General features: G+C 60.2%; 5 protein-coding genes across 5 annotated transcripts; 2 read left to right on the top strand and 3 right to left on the bottom strand.

Moving 5' to 3' along the window:
• Window positions 1-77: 77 nt before the first annotated feature.
• Window positions 78-2,179, bottom strand: ACA1_367300 (the record flags this gene model as incomplete). Its single annotated transcript, XM_004336062.1, has 10 exons — window positions 78-178; window positions 258-390; window positions 486-605; window positions 662-797; window positions 910-1,104; window positions 1,133-1,262; window positions 1,339-1,411; window positions 1,581-1,779; window positions 1,889-1,990; window positions 2,058-2,179. The coding sequence occupies 10 exons, from the start codon at window positions 2,177-2,179 to the stop codon at window positions 78-80; spliced, it is 1,311 nt and encodes a 436-aa protein (XP_004336110.1).
• Window positions 2,180-2,627: 448 nt separating this feature from the next.
• On the top strand, window positions 2,628-6,446 carry ACA1_367290 (uncharacterized protein; the record flags this gene model as incomplete). The annotated part of the gene is made up of 14 exons (XM_004336061.1): window positions 2,628-2,742; window positions 3,019-3,157; window positions 3,250-3,350; window positions 3,451-3,522; window positions 3,629-3,709; window positions 3,801-3,959; window positions 4,181-4,252; window positions 4,349-4,420; window positions 4,527-4,616; window positions 4,705-4,782; window positions 4,884-4,949; window positions 5,046-5,438; window positions 5,513-6,142; window positions 6,238-6,446. 14 exons carry the CDS (start codon window positions 2,628-2,630, stop codon window positions 6,444-6,446), a joined length of 2,277 nt encoding a protein of 758 aa, XP_004336109.1.
• A 166-nt stretch (window positions 6,447-6,612) lies between these two features.
• ACA1_367280 (zinc finger, C3HC4 type (RING finger) domain containing protein) lies at window positions 6,613-7,732 on the top strand (the record flags this gene model as incomplete). Its single annotated transcript, XM_004336060.1, has 7 exons — window positions 6,613-6,677; window positions 6,776-6,792; window positions 6,902-7,005; window positions 7,105-7,155; window positions 7,232-7,454; window positions 7,541-7,612; window positions 7,689-7,732. The coding sequence occupies 7 exons, from the start codon at window positions 6,613-6,615 to the stop codon at window positions 7,730-7,732; spliced, it is 576 nt and encodes a 191-aa protein (XP_004336108.1).
• Window positions 7,733-7,896: 164 nt separating this feature from the next.
• On the bottom strand, window positions 7,897-11,905 carry ACA1_367270 (peptidase, M20/M25/M40 superfamily protein; the record flags this gene model as incomplete). Its single annotated transcript, XM_004336059.1, has 13 exons — window positions 7,897-8,195; window positions 8,285-9,381; window positions 9,458-9,498; window positions 9,588-9,697; window positions 9,786-9,962; window positions 10,046-10,224; window positions 10,314-10,420; window positions 10,548-10,674; window positions 10,750-10,889; window positions 10,979-11,064; window positions 11,152-11,302; window positions 11,384-11,466; window positions 11,590-11,905. The coding sequence occupies 13 exons, from the start codon at window positions 11,903-11,905 to the stop codon at window positions 7,897-7,899; spliced, it is 2,913 nt and encodes a 970-aa protein (XP_004336107.1).
• Window positions 11,906-12,148: 243 nt separating this feature from the next.
• On the bottom strand, window positions 12,149-13,917 carry ACA1_367260 (tRNA binding domain containing protein; the record flags this gene model as incomplete). Its single annotated transcript, XM_004336058.1, has 9 exons — window positions 12,149-12,274; window positions 12,370-12,474; window positions 12,551-12,673; window positions 12,757-12,847; window positions 12,918-13,011; window positions 13,083-13,227; window positions 13,307-13,441; window positions 13,507-13,689; window positions 13,777-13,917. The coding sequence occupies 9 exons, from the start codon at window positions 13,915-13,917 to the stop codon at window positions 12,149-12,151; spliced, it is 1,143 nt and encodes a 380-aa protein (XP_004336106.1).
• Window positions 13,918-14,056: the final 139 nt, after the last annotated feature.

Genomic DNA, 14,056 nt, shown 5'->3' with positions numbered 1-14,056 from the left:
AGGGTCAATTCTTAATCGAGATATGAAAACATGGGAGTGGAGCGGCGTGCGCGACTCAGAGCGGGAGCGAGCGGGGTCTACAGTACGATCTCGTGGGTGTAGCTGGAGGTGAGCGTCTTGTGGGGCATCACGATGCAGTTCAGAATGATCAACTCCGGTGCTATCACCGAGTCTCGCCCTATCGAGATAGAGGGAGAGATGCGCGGTGAGGGTGTTGGCTGGCGATTGAGGGGAGGGGGAGGGGGGGAGGTAGGTACCAACGATGCAGATGCCCTTCCGGATCTTGTTGACGTACATGTCGGGCGTTGGGTTGGTGATGCCCTCCACGCGGGACCACGGACCTACGATGCTGTTCCACCCGATGATGCTCCACGACACGCACGCGCGGTCCTACATTCAACACATGCGAAACCTGTCAGTTGGCCGCTCAACACACACACACACACACGACACACACACGACACACAACAAGGGAGGGAGGGGACCTTGATCTCGGCGTCATCGAGGATGATCGAGTGCGAGATGCGGACACCCGGGCCGATCTTCACGTTCTTGCCCACAGTCACGTTGGGTCCGAGCTGTTGCAGGCGGCCAGCGCAGGTGAGCTGTGAGCGGCCACCCACCCACAGCGCTTGCCTTCACCGGGGGAGGGGCGACGTACGAGGGCGGTGGGGTGGACTTGGGCGGTCTTGTGGATGATCACGTTACCGCGGATGTTGGGCGCCTTGGGCGCGAGCACCGAGGGGTTGGTCTTGGCGAACAGGTCCAGGTAGAGCTCGTTACAATAGACGGGCGCCCTGTGGTGACCGACCGATCGCACGGAGAGTTAGTGAGAACTCACCACCACTCCACACGCGCGCACACACACGACACACGACACACGACACACACGACACACGACACACGTACCCAGCGTTCTTGATCTGGCGCCAGAAGGAGTTGTTGGCAAAGACGCAGAACTGCGACTTGTCGGAGAGTGGGATGAGGATGTCCTGCTCGAGCCGCACCGACTCCTTGTTGACTCGCCACACGTTGCTCCTAAAAAGTTTGTTGGCCACGTTCGGGAGGTAAGCGCCCGATCGTATGCTCACCAAGGCCTCAGCACTCGAGGGCGGGCGGGCGGGTGGGGTACAGGTAGGCGGGGAGGTCGCTGTTCTCCGATTGAAGGCGGGCGGCGGTGTCCTTGATGGTGTCGAAGATCTTGGGCGAGAAGCAGTACACGCCGCTGTTGATGAGGTCGCTCACGTGCGTCGACGGCTTCTCTGTTACGACACAACACAGCAACGACGCGAACATGAGTGGCGCGGGTGCGATCAATCGAGTGTTTTTTCTTCGTACCGGCGTAGTGCTGCAGCCTGTGCTGGTCGTCCTCCACCAGACAGCCGTAGTGGTGGGAGTACTCGGGGTTGACCTGGACAAGACGCGAGTTGAGCAAGCTTTGACGCGTGTCGTGTGTCGTGTGTCGTGTCGTGTGTCGTGTGTCGCGTGTCGTGTGTCGCGTGTCGTGTGTCGCGTGTCGCGTGTCGCGTGTCGTGTGTCGTGTGTCGTGTGTCGTGTGTCGTGTCTGCGCTGTAGTGTACCTTGGAACCGAGGAGGGTGCCTACGATGCCCAGCTCGCGCACCTTCTCGCGGTGGAAGGCGAGCATCTCCTTGAGCGGGAAGGGGCACGCGATGTCGCAGTGGAGGACGAAGATGGACTCGGGTCCATCGGCGAGTATCTGCTCCCTGAACTTGTACAGGCCGCCCGCCGTGCCCAGCTCGGTCTCCTCGTGCAGGTAGCTGTTAGCCACACATCACCACACCGCGGGCGGTGGTGGTGAGAAGCTGAGGTGATGCGACAAGACCCTTGCTGCACGCTACAACAAGGGATCCCAGGGCAGGCGAGCACCTGATCTTGATGTTGAATTTCTTTTCCATTTGCTGCAGGAAATCCTGAAATTCCTTCTCTTCATTGTAGCCCAGCAGGAAGATCTCCTTCATGCCTTCGATTCTGTGGTTAATTGATTAGTGCTACTTCTTGCAAGAGAAGAAGATGGTTGCTGTGTGTGGGGAAGTACTCGCAGCAGGCCTTGATGTGGTGGTAGACCATGGGCTTGCCACCGACTGGGAAGAGAGGCTTGGGGAAGCCTTCCATCGAGAGGGGCCTGAAGCGCGTGCCCTTGCTGGGGCCGCCCACCATGATCACCGCCTTCAACACTGGTTTCCCTTCCATTCTTCTGCTTCTTCTGCTACAATTGCAAGGTCTATTGGCCTTGTGGCGTAATCTGTGGCTTTTACTTTTGGTTTTCCCGCCTCCTGTAATTTTTTCTTTATTCATTTCTTTCTTTTTTGCCGTGCAAACATGCGCGTGTTCGTCGAGCCGAGACAAGAACAAGAAGAACAGCTGTCGGGGGGTGAAAACGACAAGGAGCCTCAGTAAAATTGAAAATGGGATCCGTTCATTAACGGAGTTAGAATTGTGGCCAATAGCTGGTGCCGCGTGGTGTGCTTTCCCAACGGAACAGCCACACAGCCAAGACCACAACGATCCCACCACACATTCAGCTCGCGTCCAGCCCCACAGGTCCTTCCTTCAAAGTAAAACCACACTAATCACACCGTTCTCTGCGGACGCCCAACACACATCAATGAAGAACGACCGGGCGCCAGTCGCAAGCCAATCAATTGGTCGAGACCTGATCATTCTTCTCTTCTTGACGGCGTCCCTCCTGGCCTCACCCGTCTTTTCGGTGACCATTACCGGTACCTCTCCCGACCCCATCTCTTCATCTTCTTCTTCTTCTTCAAACCCTCCTGGACACGTCCCCAATCCACCCATCCCGCGGTTGAGGGGGTCGTGCTATCGTATCCACACCCCCGCGGCTGCCCGGGTGGGCCAATGTCCGCCGACGGCGTTTTTGTCGGAACTAAAAGAGTAATTAAGATGATATTCGTTTATTGTTTTCGTGTCGGCGGCTGATGCTGACATCTTTTTGTGTGCGCTGCAATCGCATCCATGGATTCTGCGCCGGCCAACAGTGTGCAGCAGCGGTTGCGGCTATCCAAGTATAGGCGAAGCAGTGAACGCGGCAGCTCCCGGCGACACAGTTGTTGTCGCTGCGGGCAACTACGAGGAGACATCACAGCTCAACTCAATCGTGTCTGGTATTACTCTACAGTACGAGCTCCTCTCTCTCTCTCTATTGCCCATGATTTTTGGACCAAGCCGCGCGTGCTTCTTCTTAATCACCTCCCCCCCCCAACAAATAGATTCGACGATGTCAGCGTCTCTTGTTCCCAGTGTAGCGCTGGGCCGTGGTTCTCCCTCCTGGCCGACGCAGTGATGGAGGGAACGCTCACCATCGTCGACTGTACGCCGGACCCACTCCACTGTGCACAGTGGCTTGCTGTAAGTCATTGTACGGTTAGACACTAGTAAGGCTTAACGCTCTCTTCCCCTAAAATGAGCAGCCTTCATGAGTGTCGATGACTCCACCTTCCAACAGAACGGCAACATCAGCATCAGCAGCAAAACGGCAACAGGTATGACCCCGTGTGTGTGTGTGTGTGTGCGTGCGCGCGCGCACCGTACAGCTCTTTAACCAACGATACCCACGCCAAAATGGATGATGTAACACGCACGCGCCAGGCGTCAGCATTTCTACTGGTGCGACCTGGGCTCAGAAGGGCACCCTCTCCGTCCAGCTGCAGGCCGGAGCCTCTGGGAGCGGTACCAACACTTACCACGCTTGATGGCCTTCATACCCTACCCTGCTGCGTTCTCTCCCCGCGCCGGGGTGAGCTGACACCTCCGCACACAGGGGTCCAGGTGGGAGGCAACAGCCACTGGATACAGGACGGAGCGGCCACGATCCACGTGACCAACTCCACCTCGGGCTATGGCGTATATCTGAACGGCGTCGGTGCCACGTGGCAGCAAAATGGCCTACTCACCATCGAGACCGAGTACTCGGGCGCCGGTGCGTGTCACAGCCCCCCCCCCACGCGGTCCGCCGTTCCTTTTTTCACTTCTGATGGCCGATGGGGGCTCTGCGAACAGGAGTACTGCTCACCAGCTCGACCACCTGGACACAAGTTGGAGACGTCAACATCACCGCTCTCGGGACCAAGGGCACGTTCTGCCTCTAAAACCCTCCCATCGGCTTTCGCGGGCTCTTACCCCGTCTCTCTCCCATTTCAGGAGTGGAGCTGCAAACGACTTCGCTCTGGGGCCAAGCGGGCAAGACCCTGATCACTGCCACCGGGGGCGTTGGTTCGCTCCTGCTTCCCTACTTTCTTTAGTCTCCTCGTTCGGGGAGGTTTGTCGCCACGTGTGCGTGCCTCACCCCTGCTTACCTGGCCAAAGCAGCCGTCACGCTGGGAGGCACCAGTTCGTGGCAGCAGAACAACACCGGCCAAATGCGCGTGTCTGATACCACCGGTACACACACGAGGACCTGACCCTTCTATCTCTCTCTCTCTCCCCCCCCCGCTCCGCCCAATGACTGATGCTCCGTTGACCCTCATCATCGCTTCCTTCTCTCCAGGCGTGGCCTTCCTTACCAACGCCACATGGCTCCAGCTCGCCGGCATGACGATCGAGGTGACCTCGACCAATGCTGCCATCAAGTCAATCGGTTAGTGCGCGCGGCCAACACACTCGCTCAGTGCAAACGCGATGCTCATGCCCGGTCTCCCCCCCTCTCCCTCTCTTGTGGTTTCCAGGTGTCGACATGCGGACTGCGGGAATCTGGGTGCAGAGCGACAGCATCGCCTTCGGCTCCACTGGGAGCAACGTCGAGGGTTCGTCCGTCACATCTCCGCAGCTCCACATTGCCCCCCCCCTTTGAATGTGGTCGGGTGGCGCTAATCGTGAGCCTTCGTGCTGGCCGCCATCTTTGCAGCAATCGCGTGCACGGGCAGCGTTGTTCCGGGCTGGACGAGCTCTGCGAATGTGAGCGGCTATACAGGTACCGCGCAACCTCCTGGTCGGCTGGCGCTGCGCTGCGCTTCTTTCCCCCCCCCCCACGCGGCTCACTCCGCCATGTGCTGCTCTCCCTCCCCAGGTGCCTGTGCTCCATCAGGCACAGCTGCTGCCTCTGCGACGCCGAGTAGTACGCCTCTGGCGAGCCGTACAGCGACCCCCAGCGCCATCCCCAGCAGGACGCCGACTCCCACTGCGAGCGCTTGGCCGACCGTCACGCCCACGCCCACGCCCAGCCCCAGCCGCACGCCGACTCCCACAGCGAGCATCTCGCCGACCGTCTCGCCCACGCCCACGCCCACGCCCTCTTCCACTGCGAGCCCGTCCACCAGCCGCACGCCCAGTCCCTCAGTGACCCCGTCGTTCTCTCCCAGCTCGTCGCCCGTCTACCTGATCTCCAACACCACCACCGTCGAGTCCGTGCCGGTGCTCAAGTTCAACCTGACCGCACCCGACATCATCCTCCTGCCCAAGGGTTCGCATCATTCCGCCCCCAACCCACCATTGGTCGTCTGTTTAAACTCACACGCTCCGATTGGCCGACAACAGATAACCAGGGCACGGTGCAGTCCAAGGCAGCGGTGGGCGTGAGCCTGGCGCAGTTGAAAGAGGTGGACGATGACGGCGCGACCGTGCGGCTGGGCACCACCGTGTCGGGCTCGTGGAAGCCGGTGGTAGACTCCGAGCTGGGCGCCAGCAGCTCGTACCTGTTCACGGGGGGCCTCGACACCTTTGACGCCGCGGGCGACCCCATCGCGACCAGCAACAGCAGCGGCAGCCGGGTCGAACTCCAGTTCTACCTGTTCGACACCAAGACCAACATCTCGGTGGGCGACCTGGCCTTCGACGCGCTGCCCTCCTTCGCCAAGTTCTCGATCCGCCTGTTCGACTGGCAGTGGGCCTCGCCCGCCGACCGCATCGAGCTGCGCATGAAGATCAACCCGTCGTTCATCAACTTCACCCGCCAGCCCAACACGCCGCAGGCCGGCGTGACGACCTTTATCCTGACCGGACAGTACGCCGCCGAGCAGGACACCAAGACCCAGCTGCGGCTCATCGACGCGATCGAGCTCGACGGCCGCCAGGTGGGCTCCGGCGTGCTGTTCGACCTCGACGCCGCCACCTCCGAGCTCGTGCTCCGCTTCGACTACTTCAACTCGACCCTCGTCTACGATCCCGGTACGCTCACACCCGAGCCAGTCCTGCGGATGCTTCGAATTCCAGGAACAAAAGCTGACCGGGTTGGGTTGGGTTGGGTTGTGACTGTGTGGCAGACCTGGGCGTGCTGTTCGGCTCGCCGGCCAGGGGCGAGGGCAGCAGCGGCAGCGACAGCATGCCCCTGATCATCGCCGTGTCGGTGGCGGTGCCAGTGGCCATCGTGCTCGTGATCGGCGCGGCGGTGCTCATCACCGTCATCGCGCACCGCAACCGAAAGCAGCGCCGGCGTCGCCTCACCAAGACCATGCAGATGCACCAGCTCTGATCCATAGCATCCGCAGCGCGCTCACAATTTTGACCAACCCAACCCGTGTATTTTATTTATCAGTTTCTTTATTCTGTTAAAAGAAAACAACCATTTCCCCTCATTTATTTTGTTGTTCTTATTTTTCTTGTTTCGTGCCACGTCGCTTGCCCTTCGTTGAAGAAGGATGAGCAGCCACTGGGAGTGCCCCCTGTGCTTGGAGACCCTCAACGATGCCGTTGAGACGTCCTGGTGCCCCTCCTCCTCCTCCTCCCGCCCCCCCTCTCCACTTTTTACACAGCCAGCTAACGTTGCCCCCCCCCAAATTCCTCTGTTGGCCATGGCTGCAGCGGACACGCCTTCTGTGGTGCGTCCTCTCAACTGCCCACACCTCCTCCTCCTCCTCCTTCTAATGCTACTTGCTCGGGCCGACACCCGCTCACGCGCACATACGTCTCTCATGTATGTTACTACAGCCGGGTGCATACTGCGCGTGTGGGAGACCGACAGGGAGCAGCGACCCATTCGCTGCCCCATCGACCGGCGCAACGTTTCCATGCTCATCCCCAGCTACGCCCTCGTACGCCTCATGGCCCATCTCCTTCCTTCCTTCCTTCCTTCCTATGATGTCGGTGGACTGACACAATAGTTTATTCGTGGGTTTGTGTGTGGTCTTCAGCGAGCCGGTGTCGACGCCTACCGGCGAGAGACTGGACAGGCCGTCGAGCCCGTGCGTTGTGTCGTGTGTGTGTCGTGTGTGATCGCGGCTCGCTCACAAGGAGTGCTGACGGGTGGTTGGTGGTCAGGAGGCGGGTCCAGCAGGCCAGCACGATGCGAAGGTCGACGAGTACAACCAGCGCTACCTGAACGCCGACCGGCCGGTGATGCAGCGGGTGCAGGAGGACTGGGTGCTCTTCAACCGGGTGATGAGCGGCGACCTGACCCTGCGCAAGATCCTCACCACCATCACCATCTGCCTCGGCGTCCTCTACCTCTTCGTCCCGTTCGACCTCATCCCCGACTCTGCCGGTTCGCCAAGCTCCTTTCTTTTTCTTTTTCTCTTTTTCTCTTTCTTTCTTTACGGCTCACTCAACGGGTGATGATCGTCTCCCCAGGGCTGGTGGGTCTGTTCGACGACCTGGTGGTGTGGCTCGCCATCGTCTGGTTTGTTGTGGCCCTGCTCGAGAGTACTCCCCCCTCCCCTCCTCCAACCCATCCCATGAGCGGGTTGCGCAGAGAGTTTGACTTCTTCCCCTCCTCCAGGCTATCGCCAGAACCTGGCCGAGCACCAGCAACGATTTCAGTAGTGCGACACATGTGATGTGTGCGACGGACGGGATGATCGTCAACGAAGGTAACATAACTACAACGAAGGCCATCATGATGATTAGGATTATGTATCTTTTTGTACAGCCGCGCGATGTGGCCACGACGATGATGATCTTCATCGAGAAAGAGAAAGAGGTGATGATCACTCGACGATCCAGGTGGTGACTTCGGAGTAGAAGAAGTAGGAGGTGGCCCAGTCGGGCAGCATGCGGCTGAGGGCCTCGAGCTCGGGGGTCATCCGGAGGTGGGTGCCGGCGGTGTCGAGCCGCACCGGGTCGAGCCCCCGCATGCGGAGGAGCACCACCCACTCGCGCGTGCCGTAGCCGCCGATGTGGCGGATGAAGTAGTCGCCCCGCGCCGCCGGCGGCGGGGTGGAGAAGTGGGGCACCTTGCCCGCCCGCCAGTCCTCCGTCGACGAAAAGGCCCACTCCAACAGCGGACCTTGCAGCCACCCAATCACACGCAGGTTAGCATTCTATAGAAAACAAAAATGATTCTTCGGTCGAAGGTGAGGCTGAGGGTGGTGGTACTGTCGGTGGCGTCGAGCCGCAGGGTGGAGATCTCGAAGCCGGAGTAGTCGAACGACAGCACCAGCGTGCGGATGTCGGTCGAGGCGTGGAACTCGTCCTTGAGGACGCGGATGGTGGGGTGCTCCATGCGGCCCGAGGAGAAGAGGCCCGGGCCGACGGGCGCCGCAGCCGGAAGCTGGACGGCGCTCATGAAGGGCTGGAAGGGGTAGACCGGCAGGAAGTTGTAGAGCACGTCCTCGGCCTTCTTGAACGAGGGCGGCGGCCCGTCCAGTCCCGAGAAGACCACGTCGGCCGGGATGTAGTCGAACGAGCCTAGCAGCACGAAGCTGTCGTCGGCGTCGGGCTTCCCGCTGCGGTCCTCGGCGTTGAACTTGGCGATCATGTCCGCGATCTTGGCCGCCTGGTCGTCGGGCGTGGTGGGAAGGCCGGTGGTCGTGGCTGTCTTGTGGAGGACCTGGACGGGGCGGTGGTAGGTGTGCTGGGCGATGAGCCGCTTGGGCGTAGCGGCGCCGTAGGGGAACGACAGGAGCGCGACGACGATCAGCACCAGCAGCACCACGCCGGCGATGCGGATGGCGTAGCGCAGGTTGCCGGCCCGGATCAGCGCGGGCACGGCCGGTACCAGCAGGCACAGGGCCATGAGACTCGTGATGGCCCCGATCACCAGGTCGGGCGGCACCGCCACGCCGGCCCGGCCGAGCAGGGGCAGGATCATGTCGAGGCCCACCTGGTAGGCCGGGAGGGTGAGCAGCGCGGTGGGGGCGACGGTGAGGGCGTAGAAGAGCGCGCTGGCGGGGGCCTCGGTCCAGTGCGGGAGGCCGTGGGCGGGCACACGCTGGGCGCGCGGGCCGGAGCCGATGATCGCATCATGGTGGTCGGCGGAAGCGTGGCGGAGGCGCGGGAGGATGGCCGACCGGTAGAGCAGCTGCCACGCCCGGGCGGCGACGAGGAACAGGCTCTGGGCGGCGAAGAACCACGAAGTGAAGACGCCAGCGGCGGTCAACAGCAGGGAGATGGTGGTGAAGAAGAGCATGCCGGCGTGCACCGCCAGCTCCTCGGTCGCTTCGGTCAGAATCGTGTGGTCCTCCACCGGTTTGCTGCAGACACACATATATGTGGACGAAAGGTAAGAGTTTCGATTGAAAGATTGTCGTCGACAGGACAATTACGAACCCGTATTGGTGGACGTTGTTGATTGCGGTGAAGACTCGTCGCTGCAGAAAACAATAGTAAGGCGTAGATGGTGAGGTCGTGGCACAGCGCTTCAAGAAAATGGGTGGCAGATGATGGTGACGTGGCGTACCATCACCAGGAGAAAGCCCAGCACAAACGCGGCCGAGTGCAGGGTGGTGCCGAGCCAAGGCGCGGAAAAGTATGACAGGGGATGGCCCAGGACGTTGCCCAGCACCAGCGCTGACGGGGACCAAGAGTTGTATGAGCGAAGAGTGCGCTCGGAGCCAAAAAAAAAGAAAAAAAGAGAGAATAGCGGGTGGGCACGTACCGGTGAGGACCGATGAAAGCACGCCGGCCAGCGCGGCCTGGAGCATGCCGACGTACATCTGGCGCAGCTTGGTGCGGTCCCCTTCACGAATCGCGCGCCAGCTGAAGCCGACGCACAAGCACGCAGCCGCGACGTTCGCCACGAAGCCCCAAAGCGCGGAGTAGGCCACGCACCAGCCTGGCGTGAGCGCGGCCAAGCAAGGCGGTCAGGCCGAGGGTCCATCAGCAGAGAAAGGAGGAAGAGAAGGGAAAAGTGGGTACCGAAGAGGCTGAAGTAAAAGGCTCGGCTGCTGGAGCTGTCGCGCGGCTTGGCCAGGAGGTGGTCGGAGGCCTGCGCGTCGGTCAGGTGCCGCGCCAGCGCCAGCGTGTTGCCGCCCATGTGTTGGATGCTGCCGGGCGTCACCACGTCCAAGTCATCCAGCGGAGTGTGGTACACGTATCTACGACACGAGAGTGCGTTGGGTGTGAGTGAGTGACGGAGAGAGTGGACTCTCGAGAGTCGGTGCGTAGTGGTTGACCGGCCCCATACCCGTTCTGGTAGAAGGCCATGTCGATGCCGGGGATCTCGCCAAAGTCGCGGAAGATGCGGTAGTCCGTGTCGGCGGGGATCACCCCCGACTGGAAGATCTCCGCAGCCTGCCCGACGGAGCGAGAGAGAGAGAGAGAGAGAGAGAAGAGGGAAGAGAGTAAGACGATAGGCCGCGGCGCTCAGTAGTATACGAAGTGGGGGAGTGGAGGGGGAGAGGAGGAACGAAAGGCGTACGGTGACCATGGTGTGCGGGTAGGGAACGACGCTGGCGTAGGCGTAGGCGAGGTCGGCCGAGCCGATCTGAAAGGCGAGCGCAGGCCCGCCGGCGCCGGCGGCTTCGAGATTCACCACCGCCTTCACTCTGTCGTGAACTGGAGTGATGAGTGTACGCGACGAAGGAGTGAGGGTGAAGGGTAAGCGGAAGCGTAGCGAGTACCGTTTGGCGAGCGGGTGTTGGGTGACAAAGGCGTGGGAGGCCGGGAGGAGAGGCTCCTCCGCTCCGTTGAAGAGGAAGAGCACGTCGTAATCGAGCGGCGGCTCGTAGACCAGGTTCCGCACCATCTCCAGACACGCCACCTTCATGAGGGCAGCAGCCCGAGAGAGAGAGAGAGAGAACGGTGTGAGTAGGTAGAGAGGGAGGGGACCCTAAGGCGCTGGCAGCGTACGGTGGCCACGCCGTCATCGGAGGCGCCGGTTGCGCCGACGCCGGAGTCGAAGTGGGAGTTGATCAGCAGGAGAGGCGAATAGGCATCTGTGGCACAGGCGCAGGGACCACTAGCCCGTGAGTCGTGGCGGTGGAAACAGTGAGTGAGTGATGGCGTGAACGCGGGAGCGGTACCGACGGGCTTGTTGCGGGCAGGCACGCGAACAAGAATGTTGGTGATGTTGGAATATGTGTTGGTGATGTAGGCGTCCACAAAATAGAGCGTGTATGCGCTCGAGCCGCTCTGCAGCTCGATATCCAGCAGGCGTCTCCCACCATCGATCGCCTGATGTGTGGCGGAGATGTGCGCAAGTGAGAGTGAGCGGCCACCTTCGCCCGATTCGTAGTTGTTGTTGTTGTTGCTTACCTTGGCCTCTTCTTGCACGGCATTGAGCTTCTCAAGCAACCAGTTGACCGTGAGAACATCGTTGTTTCGCGTGCCAGCTTGGCCTGCACGTCACGGAGGCATCAGCGCTGCCTGTCGTCTGGGCGGCACAGTTTCCCTGAATCGAGAAAGGCGAACCGCAACGCACCACACCACACAACATGACGAGGGAGAGGAGATGGGCGTACGCCAGCCTATCTGCTTGATGAGCTGCTCCAGGTGAAGCCGCGCTCGGCCTTCGGAGAATAACTGTGGCGGAGCTCCGGCGGGCACGGGCTCGGGCACCCGGCCGCTGTAGGTGGTGACGAGCCAGCAGAGGGCGCCACAGGCGAGCAGGAGGGCGACGTACACCGCCAGCGTACGGCCGGCCGGCTTGGGTCCCCACAAACTGGGCTTGCTGTGTCGGCGGTGCGCTGTTGGGTGGCAGGAGTGGTGTGCCTGCTCGAGCTCGTCTTCCAGTGCCAGGCCCGCAGTTGGGGCGAGGCGCCTCTGGTGGAGGTCCATTTTACAAATATAAACTATAAATGTAGCTATAAAAGATGTACTCTTGCTGGTGGGGCTTGCACAACACAAGGGCACAGTGTTCGGACTGTTGGCGTACACCCGCACGCCGACAGCGGGTACATTCGGGCTGGCAAACCTGGTGAAATTCTGACGACAAGCAGCAAGATAAAATCCCTACCAACCAGCAAGCAACGCGTGGCACCACAGGATTCGTTCTTGTTTTGAGCGAGAGTCCAACGCTGCTTACGAGATGGAGCCGCCAGAGAGCGACGTGGCCTTGCACGGGCCGGCGGAAGTGAGGAAGACCAGCTCCTTCTGCTTCTCCTTGTCCCTGTACGACGCTACCAGGTCGGCGTTGATGAAGAGATCCTGCGCCGCCACAATAAAGAGAATAAGAGTTGGGATCAGTAAGCAGCCCAACGCACAACATGGCGTGATGTTTCGGAGAAGAGGGCGGCAGGTACCGGCTTCAGGCCCTCGAAGATCTTCTTCTTGGGGTTCAACTCCTTGTCCGGCTCGCCCTCGTAGCCTTCACCGAAGAAGATCCTCTCGCCAATCTTGGCTCCCTCCTGTTGGTTGGTTCGCCGCAACGGTCAGCCATCAACCACTTGGCCGTTAGCTGAGGAGCTCAAGAGGGAGTGTTACCGGAGGCTTGATGAGCTCCACCTGCGTGTGGTCGGCGTTCGAGGCACAGAGCACCATGGCCTGCGATTCGATACCCCTCATCTTGGCCGGCTTGAGGTTGCACAGGCAGATGACGCGGGCGTCCTAAGGTTGGTTACGGAAAGCAAAAAAAAAGTAAGCAACCGAAGCCCTCTGGCACTGTGGTGGGCACAAAGGCAATGTCATACCTGCATCTGCTCGATGGGGATGAAGTTGACCAGACCCGAGACCACCTGGCGCACCTTCTCCTCGCCCAGATCGATCTCCTCCAGGTACAAGCTGCCGATTGGAGTAGGTCAGTCGGGACAACTCAAAATGGGCAAGTATAAAGACGCAGCTCGGCGAGTACCTGTCAGCGGAAGGATGCTTCTTTACGCTCGTGATCTTGCCCACCCTGATGTCCAGACGGACGATATCGGGGACAGCCGGACCAGCAGCGGCAGCTAAGGAACAAGCGAGAGTCAGCTATACGTGCAGGCATTGCGCTACTGTGAGCTGACAAATCGTATCGTACCAGCAGCCTGGCCCTTGGGCTGCTTGGGTTGCCTGGGTGCCTTGGCCTTACCAGCCTCAGCCGCTCCCTCCGGCTTCTTCTCCGCGGCCTGCTCCGCCGCAGGCTTGGCCTGAGCAGCGGGCTTCTCTTCCTTCTTGGGCGGCTTCTGGAGAACATACGAGGGTTTAGCTAAACGTCCTTCGACACTCTCCACCTCTACAGCAGACTTGGCGAAGGGAGCGTACGGGGTTGAGGGGGTAGTTAAGGTCGAGCTCCACAATCGGCACACCGGCGCTGCGGACAGCAGGGTGGTGCTGAATAAAGTCGAACCAGCGAGCCGCACCAGCAAAACTGAACTGGGTGTGCGAGTCAAGGCCGGGCTGTGTTGACAAGCGAAATCAGTATCACGATGAGTGGCGAAGATTGTGGCACAAGAGGGACGTACCACAAGAGGAAGGAGGGCAGCATAAACAGCAACATCAGCGGCCGTCAGGTTGTTCGAGACCAGGAACACCCGGGGAACGAGATGCTTGTGCAATTTGCCAAGCTTACCAAAGTGCTTGGCCTTTTCGAAGCCACCAGAGGTGTCGCCGAGCTCCTTGCGGGCGAATGCCAGCCACTTCTCAATCTGCAGTCGAAAGATCTTTAATCAGGACTGTCCCAGCACTAAATGATCCGAATTGAGAATGAATGAATTAAAATTAATTTAATTTACCTCCTTCTTATCCTCGGGGGTGGCCCCGAGGAAGGCTTCGGCCTGCTTGTTGCTTTCTATGTACGACGCGATCGCCTCGACATTCTTGAGAGCCGCGAAGCCATTGATCGCGTCGATCAGGGGGGCAGATGTTGACGCCATTTGTGCTTCCGATCTTTTTCTGGCTTCCTGCTCAGCTGCCTCTCGGATGGTCTGCATGGTCGCGTGCTGTCGAAAATAGCGAAGCCCACAACTTTGGGCGCCTGGCCTGGAACTGCAGATTCACCATTCTGTCTATTCC

The sequence above is a fragment of the Acanthamoeba castellanii genome (assembly GCF_000313135.1).
Source record: "Acanthamoeba castellanii str. Neff unplaced genomic scaffold scf7180000084641, whole genome shotgun sequence".
Lineage (NCBI taxonomy): Eukaryota > Discosea > Longamoebia > Acanthamoebidae > Acanthamoeba > Acanthamoeba castellanii.
This window is presented reverse-complemented; position numbering and strand designations above follow the sequence as displayed.